This window comes from Mizuhopecten yessoensis, unplaced genomic scaffold, assembly GCF_002113885.1.
Source record: "Mizuhopecten yessoensis strain PY_sf001 unplaced genomic scaffold, ASM211388v2 scaffold431, whole genome shotgun sequence".
In the NCBI taxonomy this organism is placed as follows: Eukaryota; Metazoa; Mollusca; class Bivalvia; order Pectinida; family Pectinidae; genus Mizuhopecten; species Mizuhopecten yessoensis.
In genome coordinates, this window is record NW_018403543.1 from 800385 (window position 1) to 823572 (window position 23188).

Sequence of the window (23188 nt, forward strand, 5' to 3'; positions counted from 1 at the left end):
TTAATCAAATTGAACCTTTTGAGATCACACGAGTAAATGCTTCATGGGTCAGTGGCCCCGCTTGATCAATGGGGCACAAATCGATAGCACAATCAGATTTTAATAACGGGAGGCTGAGGAGTCTGAAAACAAATTATAGCAGAGGCAATGGTCTTCGTACAAAGGACGGAGAGAAATAACTATTAGATGCCTGTATTGATTCTGTGTATAACTATTGATGATTAACTCAATGTAAACGTTTAACAGACTTTTGCAATCAGACGCGACATTTCTTAATATTGCCAGTAGATCAGCTACTTTAGGTAACGACATTGTATAATAGATTGAAATGTTAAATCAATATCAAACTTGATACATGAACATAGTTTATTTGCTTTATATTAAAAAAATACAAACAAATAAAGACATTGAATCACCGTAATTAAATGTTTAATGATAAAATTATCAATAAAATCGTAATAATACGTTTCAATTTTATCTTACGGGTAGCCATATTCAGTCCAACTCCCATATCCTGCCTAAAACATATTAATATGCAGCTGAGGTTTGTACCAGAAAATATTCAAGATTTCTTACACAACAAGCCGCCGAAGCCATGATCCAATTACCATAAATGCCCTTAACATGTTACTGCTTTTCTAGGTTTTCTTCGTCCCATGGATATGATCATACAGTGACTTATATAAATTTTCTTGGCATTGAATTAGGTTATTTTTATGGAAGACACAGCAAGATACATTGAAACTGGTACCTTATACTAATGTGAGGGTTGGCAGTGCTCTATCTTAATTGGAGCCCAATAGGACCACACATGTTGTTGTTTGTGCAGGGTTGCGGATTGTCTGCTTGATCAGAGTTCACGATACACCTCTTGTTGTCTCTCCTTTTGTTTCGGTGTCTCTTGGTTCACTTTTGCTAACTTTTCATTCAAATTTCATCTACAAAAGCATAGATCTATATCTATTTTTGTTTGTTTATGAAGATCCTGTTTGTTGTCATTACAGATATGAATGGAATGATGGGACCGATGTGTATGGGGATCAATCCACGCAACCGCTCCATGGGGCACCAGGTCCAGCAACCCAGCAACCAGACAATACAGCAGCAGAACCTACACATTCCCAACCGTCTGGAGACGTCCACCCCTACGCCCAGTGAAGTGTCCAGCATCCGGTCAACTCCACGACCCTCTGCACAGACCCCAACTATGCAGGACCGTGTGACAACGCCATCTTTTAATGGGAATGACAAACATGTTTTCTTAGAGCCGTTCCCAGTCACCAAGAGTGAATGGAACCCGTACAAGCCTTTGCCACAAGTCCACCATGGCAGCAACGGCACCTCTGTTACTACAGCAAGTGAAATGGACCGCCAATCCAACTGCTCCAATGGTATGATCCCAAGTGCCACCTGCTCTTTATCGCCCTACCAACACATGGAGACATCGCCATCAGGTTCCAACTTCACGTCAAGTCCACGCAACTCAGCACATGTACGGATGCATGGAACGAAACGTGCTCTGTCAATCTCCCCAATCGGCTCAGATGGAGTGGACCTTTATTCCCTTATACGGACGTCGCCCACTTCGCTGGTGGCATATATCAACGGGTCACGCAGCTCCTCCACAAGCGTGTCACCACAGCCCGGGGTCCAGCCAGGCCACTTTGGTCACTTGATTGCACACAGGAGTAACAGGGGAGGTAGCACTGGTAGTCCCTACTCGGGATCTGGCCTATCCAGGCCTAGAACCCACTATACTCCACATAGTGGTTTTAAACGTGAGCCAGAGTTTGGTATCAATGAGAACCTGTCGGACATATTTCCCGACATCGTCAGTAACCAGGTTGTGGTACAACAGAGTGATGTCCCCTCCTTCGAGCAGCGTGCAATGGAGGACATGCGTTATTCTCAAATGAATAATTTTGGTCACCAACATAACCACCAGCACAACAGCGCCTCATCTGGCACCAACATCAGCAGTAACCTGGCAGTGGTCGGGCGCCCACCCCCGCCCTACGAACAGGCCGTGGTTCAGAACCCTGCTGGGCCAACTCCGACCTCCCAACAACAACAGATGCCACACATGCCAACGACACAGCACCACCACCACATCCACACATCAGCACCTCAGCAACAACAGCACGTAACACAGCCCCTCCAACAACACAACTTCCAGCACAACAACATGGCACCCCAGGTGGCGCCCGCTCTACAACCGCTCTCCCAGCTGAGCAACAACAGTAACAACTTGGTGAACACCAATAACATTATCAATGAAAATAACTACATGAACGGTGACATGTGTGACGACGGAGAACTAGACGAGAACGGTGAGAAACAAAACATGTGCCGGTGGATTGACTGTAATCTTATGTTTAAGGAACAAGACGAACTTGTCCGTCATATAGAAAAGGCCCACATTGACCAGAGAAAGGGTGAGGACTTTACGTGCTTCTGGTCAGGGTGCCAGCGCCGATATAAGCCCTTCAATGCCAGATACAAGTTACTTATTCACATGAGGGTACATTCTGGGGAGAAGCCAAACAAATGTACAGTAAGTAAAATTCTACCTATATCCACAGTTAACCTTGCATTGTACATCATCCCAGATACTGTCTGTGTAAAGTCCGACCTGTAACAGTGACTTGTAGTCAGCAATGTTCTATGGTTTCAAAATGAATGCAGTTTTAGTTTCAGGACTAAATATTTGATGAAAATTCAAGAAAAAATGTTTGAATGTTTGGGCTCTGCACTGCGTCAGACATGTATTACACCAGTATGTATAATTAAATGATCATACAACAATAACACATTTATCAATACACAGCTAATCTGTTTCCAACTCACACATGTATTTTTAAGCAAAACAAGTTCCAAAAGGTCAAAATCATGCCGGTCCTACACATGGATTGTCGTGTTAACCTTTATTTTGATACGTATGTCCTTGACCAGTGCACTGCCGTTAGATCAGAGGAAGTTCGGCCTGACATCGATACAAGTTTTACGTTACAATATTATAGAAAGTAGGTTTGTATTTCCGGGTATCATGTAGGACAGTCGAGTAGATTTAATAATTGATAAGTTTGCCCCGAGCTGGACTAATTGTAGAAGACGTTTGTTGATTAAACTGCCATGACCAGACTGCTAACGATCTGTAATTCATGGCAGACACATGCATTGCACTTCCGCTCCAAAGCTTCTCTACACATCAATCAAGAGATTCTGTTTTAAATGTAACAATAGCTAATCACTTTATTTATTGTCCTGTTAGAGCAACTTTAGAGAAATTCAACTACTAAGTTAGGAGTATTAACCATTTAATTATGTTTTTTAACCCTTTCACCACTGGAGACCATAATGGACTCATCCAGATCAATGCATGGCAGAGTCTACTATAGTTACATAGGGGTGAAAGGGTTAAATGGCCATTTCTGGCTTAAATCTATTGACCAGTTTAGTATACAACCTGTGGTGCAATGAAGAATTTTTCATGAAGACAATATTGAATCTTATTTAGCAACACAATAAAATACCTTTTTAAGAAATAAATAACTTGTATAAAAAAAAACTGTAGAAGTACATACGCACATTGGTTGATTATAATGTCTTGCAATGCAACCTGTGTTGCAAGGAAGAAATATTTATAGACAATAATAAATCTTATAAAGTACCACAATAAAATAACTTTTTAAGAAATAAATAACCTGGATAAAAAAACCACTTAAGTAGTCTGTCTTAACACACATTGAATGATTCTGATGTCCCACAATGCATCAGTAAAACACTCACATGTGTAGTATAACACCTGTGTTGCAAGGGCGAATTATTTATAAAGGCAATATAAAATCTTTTTTTTAGTACCAAATAAAAATACTGTTTTAAGAAATAAATAACCTGGACAAAAAACCTTAAGTAATATGTACACACATTGGTTGATTCTGATGTTACAATGCAACCTGTGTTGCAAGGAAGAATTATTTATAGACAATAATAAATCTTATAAAGTACCACAATAAAATAACTTTTTTAGAAATAAATAACCTGGACAAAAAAACCTTAAAGTAGTCGTTACATACATTGGTTGATTCTCACTGATGTCCCACAATGCATCAGCAGGACACTCACCTGTGTAGTAACCCTACACTCATTGAAATGTCTCCAAAAGTTACGGCTGTGAAATGAATACATTAAAAATGTCTATGACAAAAGGTCAACCTGGTGGCGGTACCTGGGTTAGCATGTTCATTAAAACGTTACATGATTGTTTAACAAATCCAGTGTTATAGACGGACATTTGAAACAAATGTCTTTTTTTAAATCATCTAAATATATGGGTGTAATGTTTCAGTTTTGTCATGTGACGTTTTCAAATTTGTGACAGCTCATACAGGGACAAAGTTTGTAAGGACGTGATTTAATGCTGTTTGGTTGTAATTAAGGGCAGTTTAGTTCTGATGTACAAGATGACTGTAGGTTTGTAGACAGGTGAAAATACAGCAAAAAGCAATCATTTCACACTTTCAGTTATGTAACAGATGTATGTCATTTGAATATATATATTTAACAATTTCAATAATGATTTGGTTGTGATTTGGTTGTGATTTTGTATGCGATATCATCTGAAGATAAGTTAGTTAACCCCTTCACACCTAAAGTCACATCTGAACCTTACCAAATCAAAGACTGGGCAAGTCCACTTTAAATATGTAGGGGTGAATCAATCAAGATAGAAATAAGATCAATTGTTTTGAAAATTGATCGGTAAATTTACCATTAAATGCATTATCATGGTTCAAGTGATTAAGCCGTTTGTTTTTTCCACCAATTCATTTCATTGTACACTTTCGATGTATTTGTTTGAGTAAATTTAAGTGTTGTGGGTGTATATTTAGTTAAGCATTGAAAATGTCTTGAAAGATTGATGACGATTGATCACAAAGGCCTCTCCATGTAAGAAGTTTGCAGAAATTACCGCAATTTTTTCTGTAGTCATTTCTATTAGCTTGCACAGTGAAATGATTGTCTGACGGCGTATTTGATTTCTTGGCCTTGTCGATTAAGACTAGACTGGGGTAAGCTAATATAAGTTAACAAACATTGGACAGAATTATCGAAGATAGTCTCTGACCTCTTCCTGACCTCACACGACAGTTCAGACCAAACAATCACATTATCATTCGAAATATAAATATATTTTCAATACAGGGTAGTATTTTCTCGGAAAACATAAAGATACTTTTATCCCATGCTGGTAAACTTGAAATCTTGACAATATACTTATAAGCAATTTTGTAGTGACAAGAAGTCTTAAATTTTGTAAGAGGAAGTAACACAGGGGGTAAACACTTGAAGCTATCAGTGAACTGCGGGCGTTAAGAGTCCGATTAACTCTGCATAGTCAACAAAATCAACTTAACACCATCAGAGTCATATAGACTATAACATTCCGCAGACTTTGACTTTAAAAATTTGCTTTTTTCAAAAACAGTGAAAATTTTTCTTATGACTTCAGACTTTTTGTGATAAAAATCTAGCACTGTAGGTATTTGTAAATCAATTTAATGAACAACAGCAAAGTAGATCTAGAGTAAGATTTGAATTTTTCAAGTGAATCAAACTACGTGCAAGATGTTGTGTTTTATCGGCGATGACCTTGTTTCTTGTTTACAAAAACGTGTGACATGATCTGTGCAGGTCATCTCTACTCTGCTGTAGCTATGATTCAGCATGTATTGAAGAATCACAAAATATCTTCATATTCCTGCTGACAAAACTCACATTTAATGGAGGCTTAAAAGTTTTAAACACATCTGCCAGCTTATAATACTAGATTTGAAACTACCATGCAGTATACACTCTTACTTCTAAAATTCCTTTTTAGTGAAATATATTATGCAATAGAATGCTCGTTCAAAATATATTTTTAAGGACTATGTAATACATGTACTTCTTTGTCTAACAGATCAAAAACCAAATTATCGCCTTTGAGTCCATATAAGGATAAAACAAATCGTCAAACGTCCTTATTTGGACGAACAAAAGTTTATCATAATTCTAAACTATTATGAATTGTTCATACTACATTGTATGCATATCAAGACAAATGAACCGCAGAATTTATCCACGAAGTAAGAATATTTGTGTAGTTAATCAGAAACCAAGGTCCAGACCGTACGTCCGACACAATAACGCCATGGTTCAGGTATACATTGCAGTATCATATCCACCAAACGGTCCTCTGTGGAAATTCTCGACAATGTGCCAAAAATCGCCATGAGTAATATCACGTTAAGAATTTCTTCTGCAACTTTAGACCTCTGTCATAACAGGAACTTATGTGTGTGCGTGAAATAAATCAGTTTATCGGAACATTCAATCAGCGGAGAAATTTGTCAGATTTCTATTGGTACCAGTTTTAAGCTGTGGTTGATAGCGTTATAGTCGAAAACTCAATGGAACTATCAGATTTAAGGGAAAACATTATTGGCAACTACTCAAGATAGATTTGTGTAAAGTCACAAGCAACTACAACAGGAATTTAATGAATTAAAAATGGAGAACCATGATTTACCGTAGATTTGGAAGTGACACTCTCAAATATTAAATGCAGTTATTAAACACACTCTTGTTTGAATCCCATCAACACACAGTTTGTACCAATTAATCTAGGGTCTTAACTGATTCACCCCTAAAGTCACATTTGAACCTTACCAAATCAAAGTCTGGACAAGTCCAGTTTAGAAATGTAGGGGTGAATGAGTTACCTTACCAAATCAAAGAATGGGCAAGTCCAGGTCAAATATGTAGGGGTGGATGAGTTAAATGAAAGCTTTTTGAAAATCATTTTCATCTATGGCTTTTTGTTTTAAACATTTTTCTTAAATCTTGTGTACTTTTGTTTCAGTTTGAGGGATGTAACAAAGCATTTTCACGTCTTGAGAATCTTAAGATTCATTTGAGGTCCCACACGGGGGAGAGGCCGTACGTATGTACTCATATAGGGTGTACAAAGGCCTTCAGCAACTCCTCCGACAGAGCCAAACATCAACGAACACATCTGGATACGGTGAGTTTTACACGGTCATAACATATCCCAACCCCAGAATACTAATATAACCACTATTGAACATGTAGTCACATTTCTGGTCGAACCAGGAACTTCTTTGTCCGGTTTCATTTAGAATTTACACATTTATAACATCCAAACCCCAGAATATTAACCCTTTCACCACTGTAGACCAAAATTGATGGACTCATCCATATCAGTGCATGGTAGAGTCTACTAAAGTTACATAGGGGTAAAAGGGCTAACCACTATTGGACAGTCACATTTCTGGTCGAACCAGGAACTTCTTTGTCCGGTTTCGTTTATAGAGTTTCTTGTAACCGGGAGACAACATCCTGTATCGTTCGTTCATACCTGGAAAATTGAATGTCTAATTTGTTTTGAAGATTTTTATTTAAAAATGAAGAACTTTTTTCCTGTTGTTTGTTGCATTTTGGAATCAATTAAGATAAAAATCTTGTATAAATTGTCTGACAGATGAGTCAAGTTTTTAATCACAGATCCATTGCCATAACCAAACTGTTTTAACTTGTCGAAACTACACTAGGTTTGCCAGACCGTGTCAAACATATCCTGTTCGATTCAAGGTCATTTAAATGACATCATTGTCAAGATGAATAAAAAAAAGTTAAAATCCTGAAATTGATCTGAGAAAATAAAGTTAAATAGGTGCACATAGGGGAAAAAAATCTGCTGAGATTGATCACCAAAATAAGATTTAAATATAACGCTGACCTCGGTAACTGGAAACACACGGGTACTGCCTGGCCCGATCCTGTCAATAGGAATTTGTAAATAAAGTTGTAGGTTTTCTTTAAATCAAAGCTATTATGAGCCTTAGAAAATCTCCTATTTGTTTACAATTATGTGGAATTTACGCAGCCTGAAACATGATCCGAAAAATCATCGGAGCCCATGGATTATTTACTAGCTAATAAAAACGATGACGGCTGAAGATAATAGATTTCTGATGAAAATTAAACAAAGAAGTGTGTTTGATTGATATGATCAACAGTGGACTACTCTTGTCGAGGGGGTATTGTTTGTCGATGAAGATATTGTGTAGGGCTATATTAAAGTATATTGTGCACTTACAATGTGTATTGAGGGTTGCACAATGTATGCTATAAAATCACAGGTATTCTACAGGTGAAAACAGACACCTGTCCCTTTGTAACGGGAAGTACAATTTGAAACGACTTGATAGGTATAATTGGTGTCTGTCAGTAACCGTCCTGAATACAGTAATAAAAATCATTTATCACTTCAAGCCAGCGGAGCATGAAATTATTAAAAAAGAGAAACACATTTTTTCACAATCTGCCTTGAAATTTGCTTTTCTTACAGACAAATTGGCCTGATTGTATCATAAAGTGATGCATTATACAACCAACAGTTTAATAAATCTTTGTGTGGCAATATAAGATCTTACAAATCTAGAACCATTTATTATACCCCCTAAAAAGATGCAGGGGAGAGGGGGTGGGGGGAGGGGTGTTGTTATTCTAGAATCAGGGTGTCTGTTCATTCATTTGTAGATGAATGAGTTTGTGCACCTGCATTTTATTTTTCATATCAACTCTATTTTGCTAAGAATTATGCATCTTTTCACGTTTGTTTTGCATAGTGTTATCAGGTAGAATTAATTTTACTGTATATTATGGGATGATGAGTTTGAAATGTTTGATTCAATTTGGATAACCAAATCTGACTCTATTACTCATTTTCAGCATAGATCATAATCGGCTTGTCATTATGGAATGAGTGCGGAAACCTTGACCATGGCCTAGGTTTGCGTTGAGTAAACCACTTTCATTATAAATGAAATACGCTTCACAATATGCTGTCATTAATTTAAGTCAAGCTGTGTGTACTAACAGCCTTACAGGCGTACACTGCTGTCTTTATTCAATACTGTATTCTGACAGATGCAAGAAAAGTAAATGGCTTCATTTCAGGTGTTATTTGAAAGGGATATATTGAGTAGAAAATTTCACCACAGTGTAGATAGCACAAAAAATCAATCTCCAGCATTAAGTAGCATGCAAACAAATATCCTACAGCATTGGTAGATTACAAAATCAGAAACTGGAGAAGCTCTCTAATAAAGGAATCATAAAATAGAATAAAAAAAGTAATGGATTGTAAACGGGAAACTCAGGAAAAAAATATTTGGCTTAATTATCTTTTTCAAGAGCATACACTAGGACAGAGAAAAAACAGGATTAATGAAAATGTATGGTCACAAAAATATTTGCAAATGAAAAGAATGAATTCAAGATCCTTGCTGTCCTTTAGTAAACAAGAATATTATGAAGTTTTCTATCTTGTTATAACTTTTCAATAAGGTTTGAAAAATGTTTTGGTATTTAAACAAAAATGTACGGAAATCTTTTGTGTGAGACGTGTCCGGAGTATTTGGCTGTGTGGTGTGTTTGAGCTTCCGTACAGCCAGATAAGATGGCTGGTAATGTTGACTTATCATTGATCCTTGTACTCGCTTAGGACAATACTTCCACCTGGGGCTGGCACAATTTCAAATAATTTATTTAATTCAACAAAAGATTTTTAAAGCTTTATTTAACTTTCTAAATAAAATCCATTTATCTCGATACATAGATAAAATGCTGTGGAAAGCATTTGTCGGCTGTATAGCCAATAATGGGAAATTAGAGCCACACCTTGCCCAGGTAAATAGTGCACAGGTGTGTATATACCTGTAAAACTCTGACATCATCAGGTTCTGTACTTTACTAAACACTTATTTAAACAGTCTATTTAAGAAAATGTTACGTGTAAAATGAAAACGAAGTTCAATAACAACATCCTCCTGCTGTGTGCATTTCAAAAGTTTTAAAAGAACGAAATGCACACAAAAAAAATCTATTTCAGTGAAATCATTGTTATTCTGTGTGTAAATTCACATTTGAAAGAAGGAAACATTCTTACATACAGAAAAACAGTCAATAAATGCATTCCACTATATATTTCTAGCTAGTATTATTAGTTTGGCAGTCTGCAGATACAAAATATATATATATATACATGGTCTTTGCAAGCCAATTTCATCAGTCTCGGATAGTATCAGTTTTATTGTAGGCCTTCATTAGTTTTAATCCTTTGATTGAAAGAATTTATTTGCACAAAATTAAAAAAAAGAATCGGTAATGTTGCAAAAGAATTAATTGATGAGTAAACATGGAAATTTGTTGCTGAAGTTAGTTGTCATTTGTTGCGCTGAGGTTTGTTGCCATTTCAAAGTAATTTTACCGCAGCTTTAAAGAGGCTAGTGACATATAGTAACATATTAATTGAAGGTATCGGAACTTGTATATTTCAGAAACCGTACGCGTGCCAGGTAGCGGGCTGCAACAAACGATACACGGATCCGAGTTCTCTGCGCAAGCATGTCAAGAATCACAATCAAAAGGACCCACAGATAAAAAAGAAGGTGAGTTTTCTATCTCCTCATTCAGGGCCAAGAAAATGTTTGTAATACTGACAATAGTATGTATGTATACTGCTCCATGATTATATTTTTTTTAACTCATTCACCCCTGAAATATCATCATGAACTATTCCAACCTTTGAATTGGAAGAGTTTAAATGTGTCCTCAGGGGTAAATGAGTTAAATGTATTAAACAAGAAATACTCCTATATTCTAACAAGTAAATCAGTACCATTACTATCCATTTTTTTTCCATTTTTGAATGGAATTTAAAAGGATTATAACATTTTTTTTGTTAAAAGAAATTAGTTTGGATTAGTGGGGTTAATTAATTTCTTTAATACCTAAAAACAATTATTTTATAGAACATTATCAATTTATTTTACTGATCGTAAAATAAAATATGCCTGATATCGTAAAATAACATTTAAATTAGAATATTTCTTTTTTGAGGGGTGGGGTGGAAATAAATTGCTGCATATAGCTCTTATTGAAATAATCCAATTTATTAAAAAATTAAAATGGAAATCTGATTCAGAAAACACGAGTGAACAACATACATATGTGTTCAGTAGGTTTTCATAGCAAAATACTGCAAATGAATATCAATCGTGTCATTGTCTGTTAACGTGAAATGCAACTCAAAATTTAATGAAATATGCTATGTCATGTTTTCAATGAACTTTCTGCACACTGTCGATCAAAATGTACCTCGTTTTGACTTATTGGGTGTTTTATCAATATATAAATCTAGAAACTCCACTTGAATGCCAATCTCCAGTGATAAGAGGGCATTGAATCTGATGTTGTGTATGACAAAAACAGCATGGAATGCTTGTGTCTCTAGAATTAAAATGTCCCTATCAGCACATATTTTTTTCATTTTCTTGTATAAATTATGTAAAAGATTTACAAAGATTTATGACAGAGCAATTATTTAAAATTTTGATATTTCTATCTTCAAACGTACTAAAAATAACCTACAAATAGTAAATTTGAAATAATCACAGTATGCGACTAAGGCATTGAACACTCAGGTTAATCTGTAGGTGATCAAGAAAGGTAGCCATGTTTAACTGTTAGAGGTAAATAGGGGATGGGCTTGTAAGGAAGACGATATGGGTGTGGACTGTAGGTGTGTGTTAAATGTTTACCTGTACGTTCAGGTAGATGTAGATAGATTTCTTATTGTAGGTAACAAATAAGCCTTATCTACGAACACTTCGTACGGGACCAAACAAATCTATAAAGAGATTATCAGTGTTTGGTAGGTGTTGTTGACTAATGTGTAGGTACCATTTATTTATAGAATAGTTTGGTCAATGCCTTAAGTCTTGTGATTTTTTTTGTCTTTCATGATATTTACATGCAGAAACAGTTTTGACCTCTAAATCAAAAATAATGTCAGGTCTTTAAAAAAAAATCACTGTATAAAATATGTTTGTTTTTTTCGACTTTGTTACCTTACCAGGTCAAAAAACTCAATCATAATTTGAAGAGGTTTGTTTTGAGCACAGAACTCCATTATTACTCTGTTAAAGAATATACTACATCTATCTCGTAAACAAAAATCAAATGAAACCTTGATTTAATTGATTTTAATCAGTAATTTAAAGAAACAAGACGGATAGCTTTTTTGTTTGTTTGAAATATCAATATCATAAAATTAGTTCCCAACAAGGAAATTTAGTATAATACTGGAGTTGTTTCGCCATAAACTTGACACATGTCCTTTGACTGTCAAACAAGCCTTAATGTAAATCTATGACGAGGCAGAATTTGTATACTAATCTGACGATCGACTGAATTCTCATGACCATCTACAATAAATGTGAAAAGTCAGTCTGCGAAAGACGTTCGTTACATTGTTCCGTGCCAACATTTAGGGCAACAATATCATTTGAGCCTTTTAAATTTGGCGACATGAAAATAGTCAGTGACCCCAGAATGAAACCAGGACATTTATCATTCTTTGGTGATCTCAGATTTCTAAAATAATAAAAGGAAATATTTTAATGACATGATTATATTTAAAAAAAGCCATTAAGAAGAAAGTAAACACTTAGTGTTTTCCTCCTGGTACACCATCCATGATGAATTTTTAAATTTTATTTTTTTAAAGGATTTGCAAATATCATCTGGAAACAAAATCTATGGGTTTCCTAAAGAAACCCTCCGGCATTTAAATGTAAAATGATGCTGAAAACAAACTTTGAACAATTCAAAACAAGTGAACGCAGATTAATCACTGTGATAGGCTGAAGAGAAGTAATGGCCCGCTTTAATTTTTTGTAGTCTGACTGTAGAGAAAATTAACTGAGGACATTTATGGCAATACATCTGTACCACCTTTTTATCTAAATTCACTTTTTTTTCGTCAGTGTTTAGATTTGTTGTTATTTAAAAATAAACATTCATGATCATTTTATTGGTGATGAAGTCTAATATTTTTTTACATGATGATGCATATTCGTGAACCCAATTACAGTAACAAAAAATAATTAAAAAAATTGCCAAGTACAAAACTCACTATCTTCTATAATTCTTGTGCTACATGATATGTTTACTGTTTTGGTCCTAAACTGTTTGTTTTTCCCTACGTAGCTGTACACGGCATTGTCAGAGAAACTGTAAATATTGAGAATGTGCTGTTAAAATTGGTCCATTTTATGTCAACAGATAATTAAATTCACAAAGAAAAGTTGGTGTTCTGTTTGAATAGACTGAGAAATGGGTGATTAAATGGAGGTTACTCACCTATATGTACCCGTTTCTCATTTGTCTGAAGGCTTCCGACAAATAAATATTTAAAAGCAATTTCTTTTTCAAGTCACATCATAAATAACCTTGTACCTACACACAAATCAATGATCACATGCGTGTCCCTGCCGGATTCTTTTAATACGCAAACCTTGAACTTTCATCATGAATTAAAAACATTGGTGTTTAACAATATAAATACATTTAAAAATTTGGTATGTTACATTTATAACATGAAAAACATTGGTGTCTTACATTTTATAACATCAAAAATTATCGATGTGTTTACAATGTAAAATATCAAAAAAAAATGGTATCTCATATAAATTGATACCATTGATAACATTTGTGTCTTAAAATATCGTAGCTGTCAACCCTCCTTCATTTGGAGGGACCCTCCCTCATTTTTACCAAAACTTACCGATCTCCCTCAAAACTCCCTCTTTCATCTCCAAACTCACACAAACTCAAAATCTACATCCTGTTTTCAAATTATCTCATAGTTACTGCAGGATGTGTGTAATGATCATAACAGGTGTGTCTGAATCAAATAAACATTTTTTGCGGATATTTTGTTACATAAGAATTAAGGGAATGATAAATTGAGCAAAGCAGTTTCAGTCACGTTTCACGCACTTTCTCCCTCATTGGAAATGTGGAATGAGGGAGATCTCCCTAATTGGAGGTTTCAGAGATGTTGACGCCAACGCAATGTTAACCATTAAAAACATTGATACCCTACAAATCAAAACATTAAACATCTAAAATGACAAAAGAGAACATTGTTTATGAGCTTTATTTTTTACTCGTTTCAGATGAAGAAGGAGGGAGATTCATTGGCGGGTCATGGCATGTTGTCCAACTGTTTAACAGTACAACAACTACATGTGGACAACACCCAGACAGAAACACAGGAAACCAGAATAGGGGTTACCGGGCCAACCACCGACCTCTACACTAGTGAGTTATCTCCCTTTTATTTAGTGATCTTGTCTTTTTTTACTCTTCAGAATTGTGTACTAAAAAGACAGTTATCTGCCCTTGTTGTTTCATCTATCAATGGACGGCAAAAATACATATCATCCTCTACCTGCTGTTAATTATATATAATTAATCACACCATGCTTTAATTCTGCCAAAGTCAAAGAGAAATGATACGAAACATAGGAATGTCTAAAAACATTCAACTAAGTATAGCTCTTAGTTAAGAAACAACATGCATTTTTTTTTTTTATTATTATTATTTTTTATGAAATAAATATTTTGGTTAAGACAGAAATCTGATACATTTGTCTGACAGAATTTGGCACGGAATAAAAGGGTTTGAAATATAACTGCAATAATAAGGTTGTTCATTAAGCGTTTCGTGACAGAATTTTCTGTTAAGGTAATTGATGTCATATGATCAACAAAACCATAGAAAAAATTCTCACTTTTTCCTTCTGAAAAAAACATGTAAATGGGTTTCTTAAAGTAGTTTGAACAACATTGGCAACAGTTTGTACTGAGAGGGCCCCTGCCCAAGTGATACCGATCTGATAGGCAGATGTATTTAGGCCAGTCACCCTGATAAGTGATAGGGCACATATCGGAGGGCTTATGTTATTGGCGGTGTTTATTTCTGTCTCTGACGTCAATACAAGGCTACACAATGGCCTAACTTTGTTCTAGGCCTCTCAAGCTTTGCAGACGTGTTTTTTTGGTTTTTTTTAATAAAATACTTTACTTTTTAGGCATATCACAATGTAGCAAATTTTTGTATTGATTTGTAAGTTAAAGCCCAAACAAGATTCAGTTAGAGAAATCGACACTTGTGTTTAGCAATTCTGAACATATAACATTGGTATTTGTACTATATTTTCTTTGAAACATGCATGAATAAGATATAAACTCCCTTTGCATTAGTTAAAGTAGTTCCAGAGAATTCAGCTATTCAATATAAAAAAAATGTTTGTTTTTATTTTGTATTCTATATTTAATTAAATGCATTAAGTTTTTTTGTTCAGAAATTGTAAAGTAAATAATGTTCATTAAGTTGTGCAAGTTTTCTTAATGTACTTAAATATCTAAATTGGGAAATGTTCCTAGGCTAATTTTGCTTGGTTTTATTTTGTTGGATAAGGAAATAAATGTAGAGAAAGGTAATTAGTTTGAGCAAAATCTTGATTATGCATTTCTTTAAAGTGAATAAAAGTATCTGTGAATGTCATTTCTGTGCTTTCAGCCGACAGTCAATAAAGATAGGCTATCAAATGATCAATTTTATGTATACTTTAATAGTATTTCAATCATGAAGTGAAAAATGATTTTTTTTATGCAGACCACAGTTAACTAAGAAGATTTTCTGATACTTATAAAGAAATTTTTGTGCAGTTTCTGATACTTTCTCATTCTTTCCTTTTAGTTGGTTTATCGGACCATTCCCCAGGTCCTGTTGCTATGGGAAGTCCGATGCCCAATTCCAATCTCAGCGTAGTCGAAGAGGAACAGGGGTACGTCACGCACTCCTTCAAGCAAGAATAATTCACCTTTTAAATACTGTAAAAGAGACTTCGGGGAATCTGCAATAAAACCATGAAAATTGTTTAAGAAGGAAGTTTGAAACAGAACAAGAAAATTTGAGAATGTTATTACATGTATATATATTACAAGGATTTTAATTTTCACTTTTTAACTCCCTGTTGTGATAATAGAACAAAGAAAACTTTGTTCAGATGAAAAGGAAAGGACTCATTTACATTTCACGATGTTCACTTCAGATCCTTTTGCTTTTTAAAGTAATTATTTTTATCTAAATGAAAATCCTGCACACTTTCTGTGCTCGCCAATACACAAGTCATTTCACAAACGAAGAATGTCTTTTAAAGAAAATTTGTCATAATTAGATTTACTAGAAAATACTTCAAGCAGAATGTACCGTGTAATAATGGCTCATTATCTATTCTTATTTGTGTATAGAGTATTTCAATTTTGACACAAGTTTGTGTTCCGATGGTTGTTCAGAGCCACTCCCTGATCAGTTGCCAATATACCCCCACATTGTTCTCTGTGTCTCAATACCCACACATAATTAACATTGTTTCTTTGTCATTAATTGAGGACAGAAAAAAATAAAGGCTGTCATAATTTGCAATTTGTTCTTAGCAGGGTATTTTTTTCATAAAGAAATTCTATAGTAAAAAAAAACCCATTAATTTTCAAAATGACAATATCTGTCAAGAAGAATTTACAGTTGTGAGTATTATTTGGACATTTGGAAATTGCAGCTATCAGAAAGATCGTTTCCTTAACAAAGTACTGTACCAATTTATTTGATTATGAAAGTCGTGTTTATTTGAAAAGATTTTTTTTTAAAAATGTTTTATTGTTCGATTTTACAGATTTGGAACGTATTCTCCTGCGCCACCTCCGACACAGTTTATGAGCAAGCGTCCATTCCCGTCCATTCGTCCTCCTGGCTTGCCTGCTAGTATGCGCCAGAATATGGCCCAACCCTATCATGATCCCATGCAACAGCAGTATTTGGACCACATGAGTAACATCTATGGTAATTATCCCGCACAATATTCAAATTCCAAACCGCTACAGAGTTAAAATGAATGACAAGATCAGGAAAAAAAATCCAAACATGTTTGTGCCAGATTTTTAATGACTCTTTAGATAGGTCGTGATTTAAAAAAAACATACTACATCGAACTTACACTATTGATACTATGGGAAAATAATGTCTTAAAAGTCAAGACTTAGGTATAATAGACTGTAAGGACGCGTCATCTTATAAATTATTTCAGTTAAATGGTCTTGTTCAGCCTTAAATATCGTACTAGACAAGGCAGAATCATTTACACGGAGTGGCTACTTTTTAAAAGGGCAAGGCTTTATACAGAGTAGAACATTGCACAAAAGCTAATGAGGGTCTATAAACCAGGGTTAACAGTGGTCATTAAGTTTAAAAGGCCACTAAGTTTAATATCCCAGCTCCTCTGAGGTGACATTTTTGGGGTCTGTTACCATAATACATACAGAACAGGAAACCCAACCGCCATGAAATTTGCAATCATGTATCAGCTGATCTGTAAAATCTGATTTCGAAGATAGCTGTGATCGGTTACAAAACGCACACAAACAGCTTAATAGTTTATTTATAGACACAAGTCAAATAAAAGTATGATTTCCAGTTTGAACAACACAGATGAAATTTCATATAATTTTGAACAGGCTTTTTCTCAACAAGAATAAATAAGTTTATAACTACTATAATTGTACATGTATCATGTTATTTTTAGAATTTAACAGAAGTTAATGTTATTCAATACTATAGTGCAACATTTCAAAGAATTATTTCAAAAAAATATTGAGCAAGAAATATTTTCAAAATTCAAAGGGCAAACATTGTAATCATATATCCTTGAAATATCCCAAGATGTAAAAATAGTGTAAACAGCAGTCCTTTTGGAACTTGGATTTTATTCGTTTTTTTATTTTCATTGTGAGTGTATAATTAAAAAAACAAATACACTATTTTTTTCCAGATAACAACAACGGGAACCTCAATACGTTTCCAAATGGTGGGATGGACATGCAAAGGGCCAATTCGGGTAGGTTAATATTTGAAAAATTGTCACACTTTGAAATTCTGTCTTAAAAGCCATCGTAAAATATTGTCTTATCTATTGTTCAAAAACTCATAACACCCAGATTTTGGCTAAACTTTTGTCAAGCCATTGTCTTGGGCCGCGTTGGTTTTGGAATCGTGAACTGCTAGTGGAGGTATCAAATTTCTGGTCGCCTGCCAGGGATTTGGACGCTTCCTCTAAGTCACGTCCTTCAGAAGCATTTCAGAGCCCAGGGAACAACCAAGAGCTGGGTATTATTTGATATTAAGGACGATAAAACTGTATGAAACACGTCATTAAATACACAAGACCTGTGTTGTTTTGTATGTATAGCGGGTAGTGTATTGGTCACTTGGACAGGTAAATACTTCTTATCTAAAACACTGACTCGTCCTCTCAGTCCCCAGCCACAAGTATATTGACTCTCGCATCAAGTACAAAGGGAAATCAAACATATTGTGTGACTGTAATAAAAGATTGATTGTTCTCGGCTGTCGTGTGTGTTGCTTGTTGTACAGTAATTTCGCAAATATGCAAAAAAAAATGGCCACAATCTAGCATGAGGCCCCATAGATAGATTTGGAAATTCAATGCTTTGTCTTGTATATGGTTTGTACTCCAATGAAACAAGAAGGTTTGATTAAAATTGGTCACAACCAAATACAAATTAATCTTCAATTTACAGCAAAATTGTTTGAGGATTTTTTTATACCTTAAACTGAGTATTTATTCATCAGAAAATTCCTTATAGTAAAATATTTCTTTGTTTTTCAAATTAGGCAGTGTTAAGAAATAGAATTTGTTCTGAGGAACACTTGACTGCTGACTAAATTTTGTTTGTTCAATTTTTTTTTGATTTTTTTAAACACTACCACTCCCAGACGGTTCTGTGGTTTGTGTAGACATTTTGTTTATCATCCGGGTTGATTTTGTCTGGTTATACTAAAGTTGAGATAATGTTTATATTGATAAGAAAATCATAACGAATATTCCAAATATATGCTGCTGAAACATTAAACCTGTACCAACATCTTTTGATTTATATTAACCCTTTCACCACTGTAGACCATATGTACTCATCCAGATCAATACATGGTTGAGTCTACTAAAGTTATATAGGGGTGAAAGGGTTAAAATGGATGGCATATTTATCTGTCAAATATAATGCTGTTGGGAGTGTGCCCAGTGAAGAAAACAATATTTATACCGACGAAACTTTCAAAGTGCAGAAATAACCCTCAGATTTATTTTGAAAATTTACCGGTTATACAATTGTATGTGTATTTGCCAGACATATTACAAATTGATATTGTAAAGTCAACCCAATAAAACAACAATGCTATATTTTACATGATGTTGTTGTATCTTTGTGCAGGCTACATGGATTTCCCGGAGGACTATATCGCCATGCCCTGCGCTGCTGAAGATGCCCAGGCCAAGCAGTACCTTCAACATCGAGCCATCGATCGTTGCAACAGCAGACTCAGCGCCATCTATGCTGATGGAACTAATTGAGGATCGACTGTGTTTAGCTTTGTAGCGAAGAGTTCCACAAAAAACACTAGTGCATACGTAGCCTTGTGTCACCAGCGATAGTTGAAGGTCGTGGAGTACCTACCCACCAATCAAAAAACGTGCACAGACTTTTTTTTAAAAAGATACAGACTTTATAAGTAGTGATTATGATTATTGTTATGTATTGAATATAAGGAACTGTGATATGATTACTATTGATAAAATATATAAAAGAAGTCTTTGATAATAAAGATTGGGACGATCAAGGAGAAAAGGGATTCGTCAGTTTGCTAAAACATTTAAACTACACAGAACACATTCGACAAATCCTTGGGGTTGTCAAGTGAAGTTACGTGATATGAGAAAACGCTACGATATGTGGCAGGTCGGAGCCCTGGAGGAGTTGCCCAATCACAGATCCTTATTCTACAGGGGACACGAACCACAAGGCGAGTGCTCACTACAGGACCTGAAAAGTGATATGTGCATTTTCATATTGTGTGACGTGTTTTTCCAGCACTGTATGAAAAAAATCTTGGTTGGAGTTGCAGGGGTTAATATGATCGATAAAACAAGAAATTTAGTTGAAATGTATAAAGATTTTTGCAAGTTAGAGATATATACTTTGTGAACTGTATCTGTATATGGTTTTTGTCACAGTCTCTTTACAATGCATTCCACTCATTTTCTGATAAGTTAAATCATTGTGCCATAAGGTGTATCATCTTTAAAATCGTCATCGCAGGACAGACACTTCGTATCATGTCATCAGCTGGTTTCTATAAAACATATTTTGTGTTCCTTCAGTTTGGTATTGAAATAATATCCTATTAGTTATATATATATTATAAATTTATCTTCACTGTAGCAATTACGATTACTCAAAATATTAAGAAAAAATCTTGATTATTAAAAATTGATAGAAATTGTATACGCAATTTTTCTTTGCAACTTAAATTACGTGATTGATACAATATCTAAATTCATCATCTTAATTCTCTTCATACAGTATTCATTTCAAACTTTGCCAAAATATTTATTATTTATTTGTGAATAAGAACATGTGATACTTAATAAGTATCCCACGTCGACTACCCATCCTAAGTTACAGCAATGATGTTCGGAGGAAAGACGGTTTACCGTGCGTTGTCTCTGTAGACAGTCTGTAGCAAAGCCAAAATCATGATTGTATAAGAAATGCATAAAATATATATTCATTCTTACAGATAAATAGCACTTAGAATATCAGCATATCTTAGAAACAAATGTTTTTATGCAGCAAGCACTTTGAGTAATGCTGAAATCATAAGATATATATCTGTTAGTGAATTAATTAGCAACTTAGGTGTGTGCAGCAAGTTAACTCATTCATCCCTGAAGACACATTTGAACTCCTCCAATTCAAAGGTTGGAATAGTTCATTATGGAATTTCAGGGGTGAAGATTGTAAGGGCCACTTCATGTAACTAGCAATTTAACAGCAATGTGTTTATTCTTTGAACTTGTAATTTTAATAAGATTTTTACGAAAAGAATCATCGGTTGTATGACAAAGGATTTTTTCGTGTTTGAGCAACTACACAAAATCAGTTGAGAAATTCCTTAACTTAAGCATTTTTCCAGCATACGCCAAGAATATTTTCTCCCTTAGCAAGTTTGGTCTTTTCAGCAATTGAGAAAATTACAGCATTATAATTGGTATGTGTTTTATTGTGGATGTATAATACACGGAGATAATCAAAAGCAGGTGTTTTACCGTTACAATCAGGCTGTCTGCAATACTATCCTGTGAATCCGTCCATCGTTATTTAGGTGTTAAACATTCCACTTTATGTTGTGTACCCTTTTAAATGTATTCCCGACCATAGCATTGACCTCTACAATCCGTATCAGCTAGGAGCTTGTCCATGGAATAAGAAGGTCAGATGACATGTGGTTAAAGAGAAATTATTTTGAAACAAAGGCAGTGATTGTACACATTCCCCACCTGCTTACATGTTATAGTGAGCTATAGTTTACATTTTGTGAAGTATAGTGTAAGTATGATGTCAATTTATAATTGTAAGCTATAGTTTATGCAAGTAAAGTAAACTATGGTTAACAAATGGTGAACTATACAGATTGGTGCAGTGAAATTTTATAATATTACATATTATTTTTATGTTGCATTTTGAGATATTTATTCACGTTTTTTGTATATAACATGGCACTCTATCACTGTTGCTGTTTTCGTTTACTTTGGGTGCACACATTTCAAACGACACTTGTATATATATATATATATATTTCCACTGTTACATTGTTGAGCTGTGATGTTTCCCCCTTACCGTTTTTTTAATGGCGAATGACCCATTCACGTAAATCAGAATAAGTTGTCTTATATTCAAAACATTGATAAAATGATAATGTTAATTAATAATATTGTCGTTTCTGTTGATCGTAACTATTATAAATTAATATTAATTTGTATGGGTCTCATTAGCAAATATGAAGTACCAGTTATTAAGAAAAAAAATGGATAATGTTTTTTTTGAATTTTTCATTTTTAACTCATTCACCCCTGAAGACACATTTGGTCTCTTCCAATTCAAAGTTTGGAATAGTTCATTATGAAATTTCAGGGGTGAATGAGTTAATAAATGTTATTGCTGACAAAAATGATATTGAAGATGATATCTGGTCAGTACTAACAGAGGTAGTGATGATAATCATGTTTTATTATGGTATAGGTCTGTCACCTTAACACTGTTGTAAATTATGATCCTTTGTGAGCTGTATAAGTACTGCTTTGTGAAGGATTTAGTTATGAAGGACTAGGAAACACAATAAAAATCATACCAATTTTATTGGTTCAAATGTTAACAAACTATTTGTAGTTAAGTTCTAAAAGACCTATTCAAGTGTCCAAAAAAACATACAAACTTTGGTGAAATTAGGAAATAAAAACAAAATTTGGTCGATTTGTAAAAACATGGGAAAATTAGAGAAAAAATATCAAATCCTGATTTAAGTGTTAACCCTTCCACCACTGTAGACCATAATGGACTTAATCCAGATCAATGAATGGTAGAGTCTACTAAAGTTACCTGGGGGTGAAAGGGTTACATAGTCATTAGATACGTGTTTCCCCTGTATAATATCCTTTGTTACGAGGAGAAGATTTAGTTTGATGGAGAGAGTTAAGTCACATTTTCATCATGCACAACTTTTTAGGGTATTACTATTTTAACTCAGCAACCCCTGAAAACACATTTGAACTCTTCTAATTCAAAGGTTGGCATAGTTCATTAATGCAATTTCAGGGGTGAATGACTTAAGGTTGTATTTAAAATGCTTTCTTTCATTTATTTTCCTTATTAGTTCCTGAAATTATCTTTTTAGCTTGATCATGAAATTCCAATCCTGCAGGTTTTGATTCCTGATTTTTTTTAGAAATCAAATATCAGTTATTATAATCCGTCCAGTCTTACTAAACGTAGTTATATATTATTATGCTTTTGCACCAGCTCTGCTTTCAAAGCAGTAGTTGGTCTGTATATATGTATATATTTGTCGAATATTTAATTATCCACTTTCAAAAAATCAAACGTTTGGTATCCTTCATCACCTGCTATAACTATTATTTCCGATATTTCTAAAAGACGAAAATGATAACTGTATGTCAGTTACCCCTGGTCAGGGAACCACCTTTGTTAAAGGACCACCTCTGTAAAGGGACATATTTTAAAACTCCTCTTTGCAGTTATTTTCCTGTTTACCAAACCGGTATAAAGAGATAAAAAT

General features: G+C 34.5%; 1 protein-coding gene across 5 annotated transcripts in view; it reads left to right on the forward strand.

Moving 5' to 3' along the window:
• The window catches only part of LOC110448910 (zinc finger protein GLIS3-like), a 53412-nt gene extending 31474 nt beyond the window's left edge, over positions 1 to 21938 (forward strand). For all 5 annotated transcript variants that reach the window (XM_021495433.1, XM_021495441.1, XM_021495448.1 and 2 more), the window contains exons 3-10: positions 1005 to 2554; positions 6905 to 7066; positions 10407 to 10517; positions 14091 to 14235; positions 15680 to 15767; positions 16656 to 16822; positions 17808 to 17873; positions 19267 to 21938. In XM_021495433.1, coding sequence (XP_021351108.1) covers positions 1005 to 2554; positions 6905 to 7066; positions 10407 to 10517; positions 14091 to 14235; positions 15680 to 15767; positions 16656 to 16822; positions 17808 to 17873; positions 19267 to 19406 — 2429 coding nt within the window. In that variant the 3' untranslated portion in view covers positions 19407 to 21938. The remainder of the gene's footprint in view (positions 1 to 1004; positions 2555 to 6904; positions 7067 to 10406; positions 10518 to 14090; positions 14236 to 15679; positions 15768 to 16655; positions 16823 to 17807; positions 17874 to 19266) is intronic.
• The last annotated feature ends 1250 nt before the right edge of the window (positions 21939 to 23188 follow it).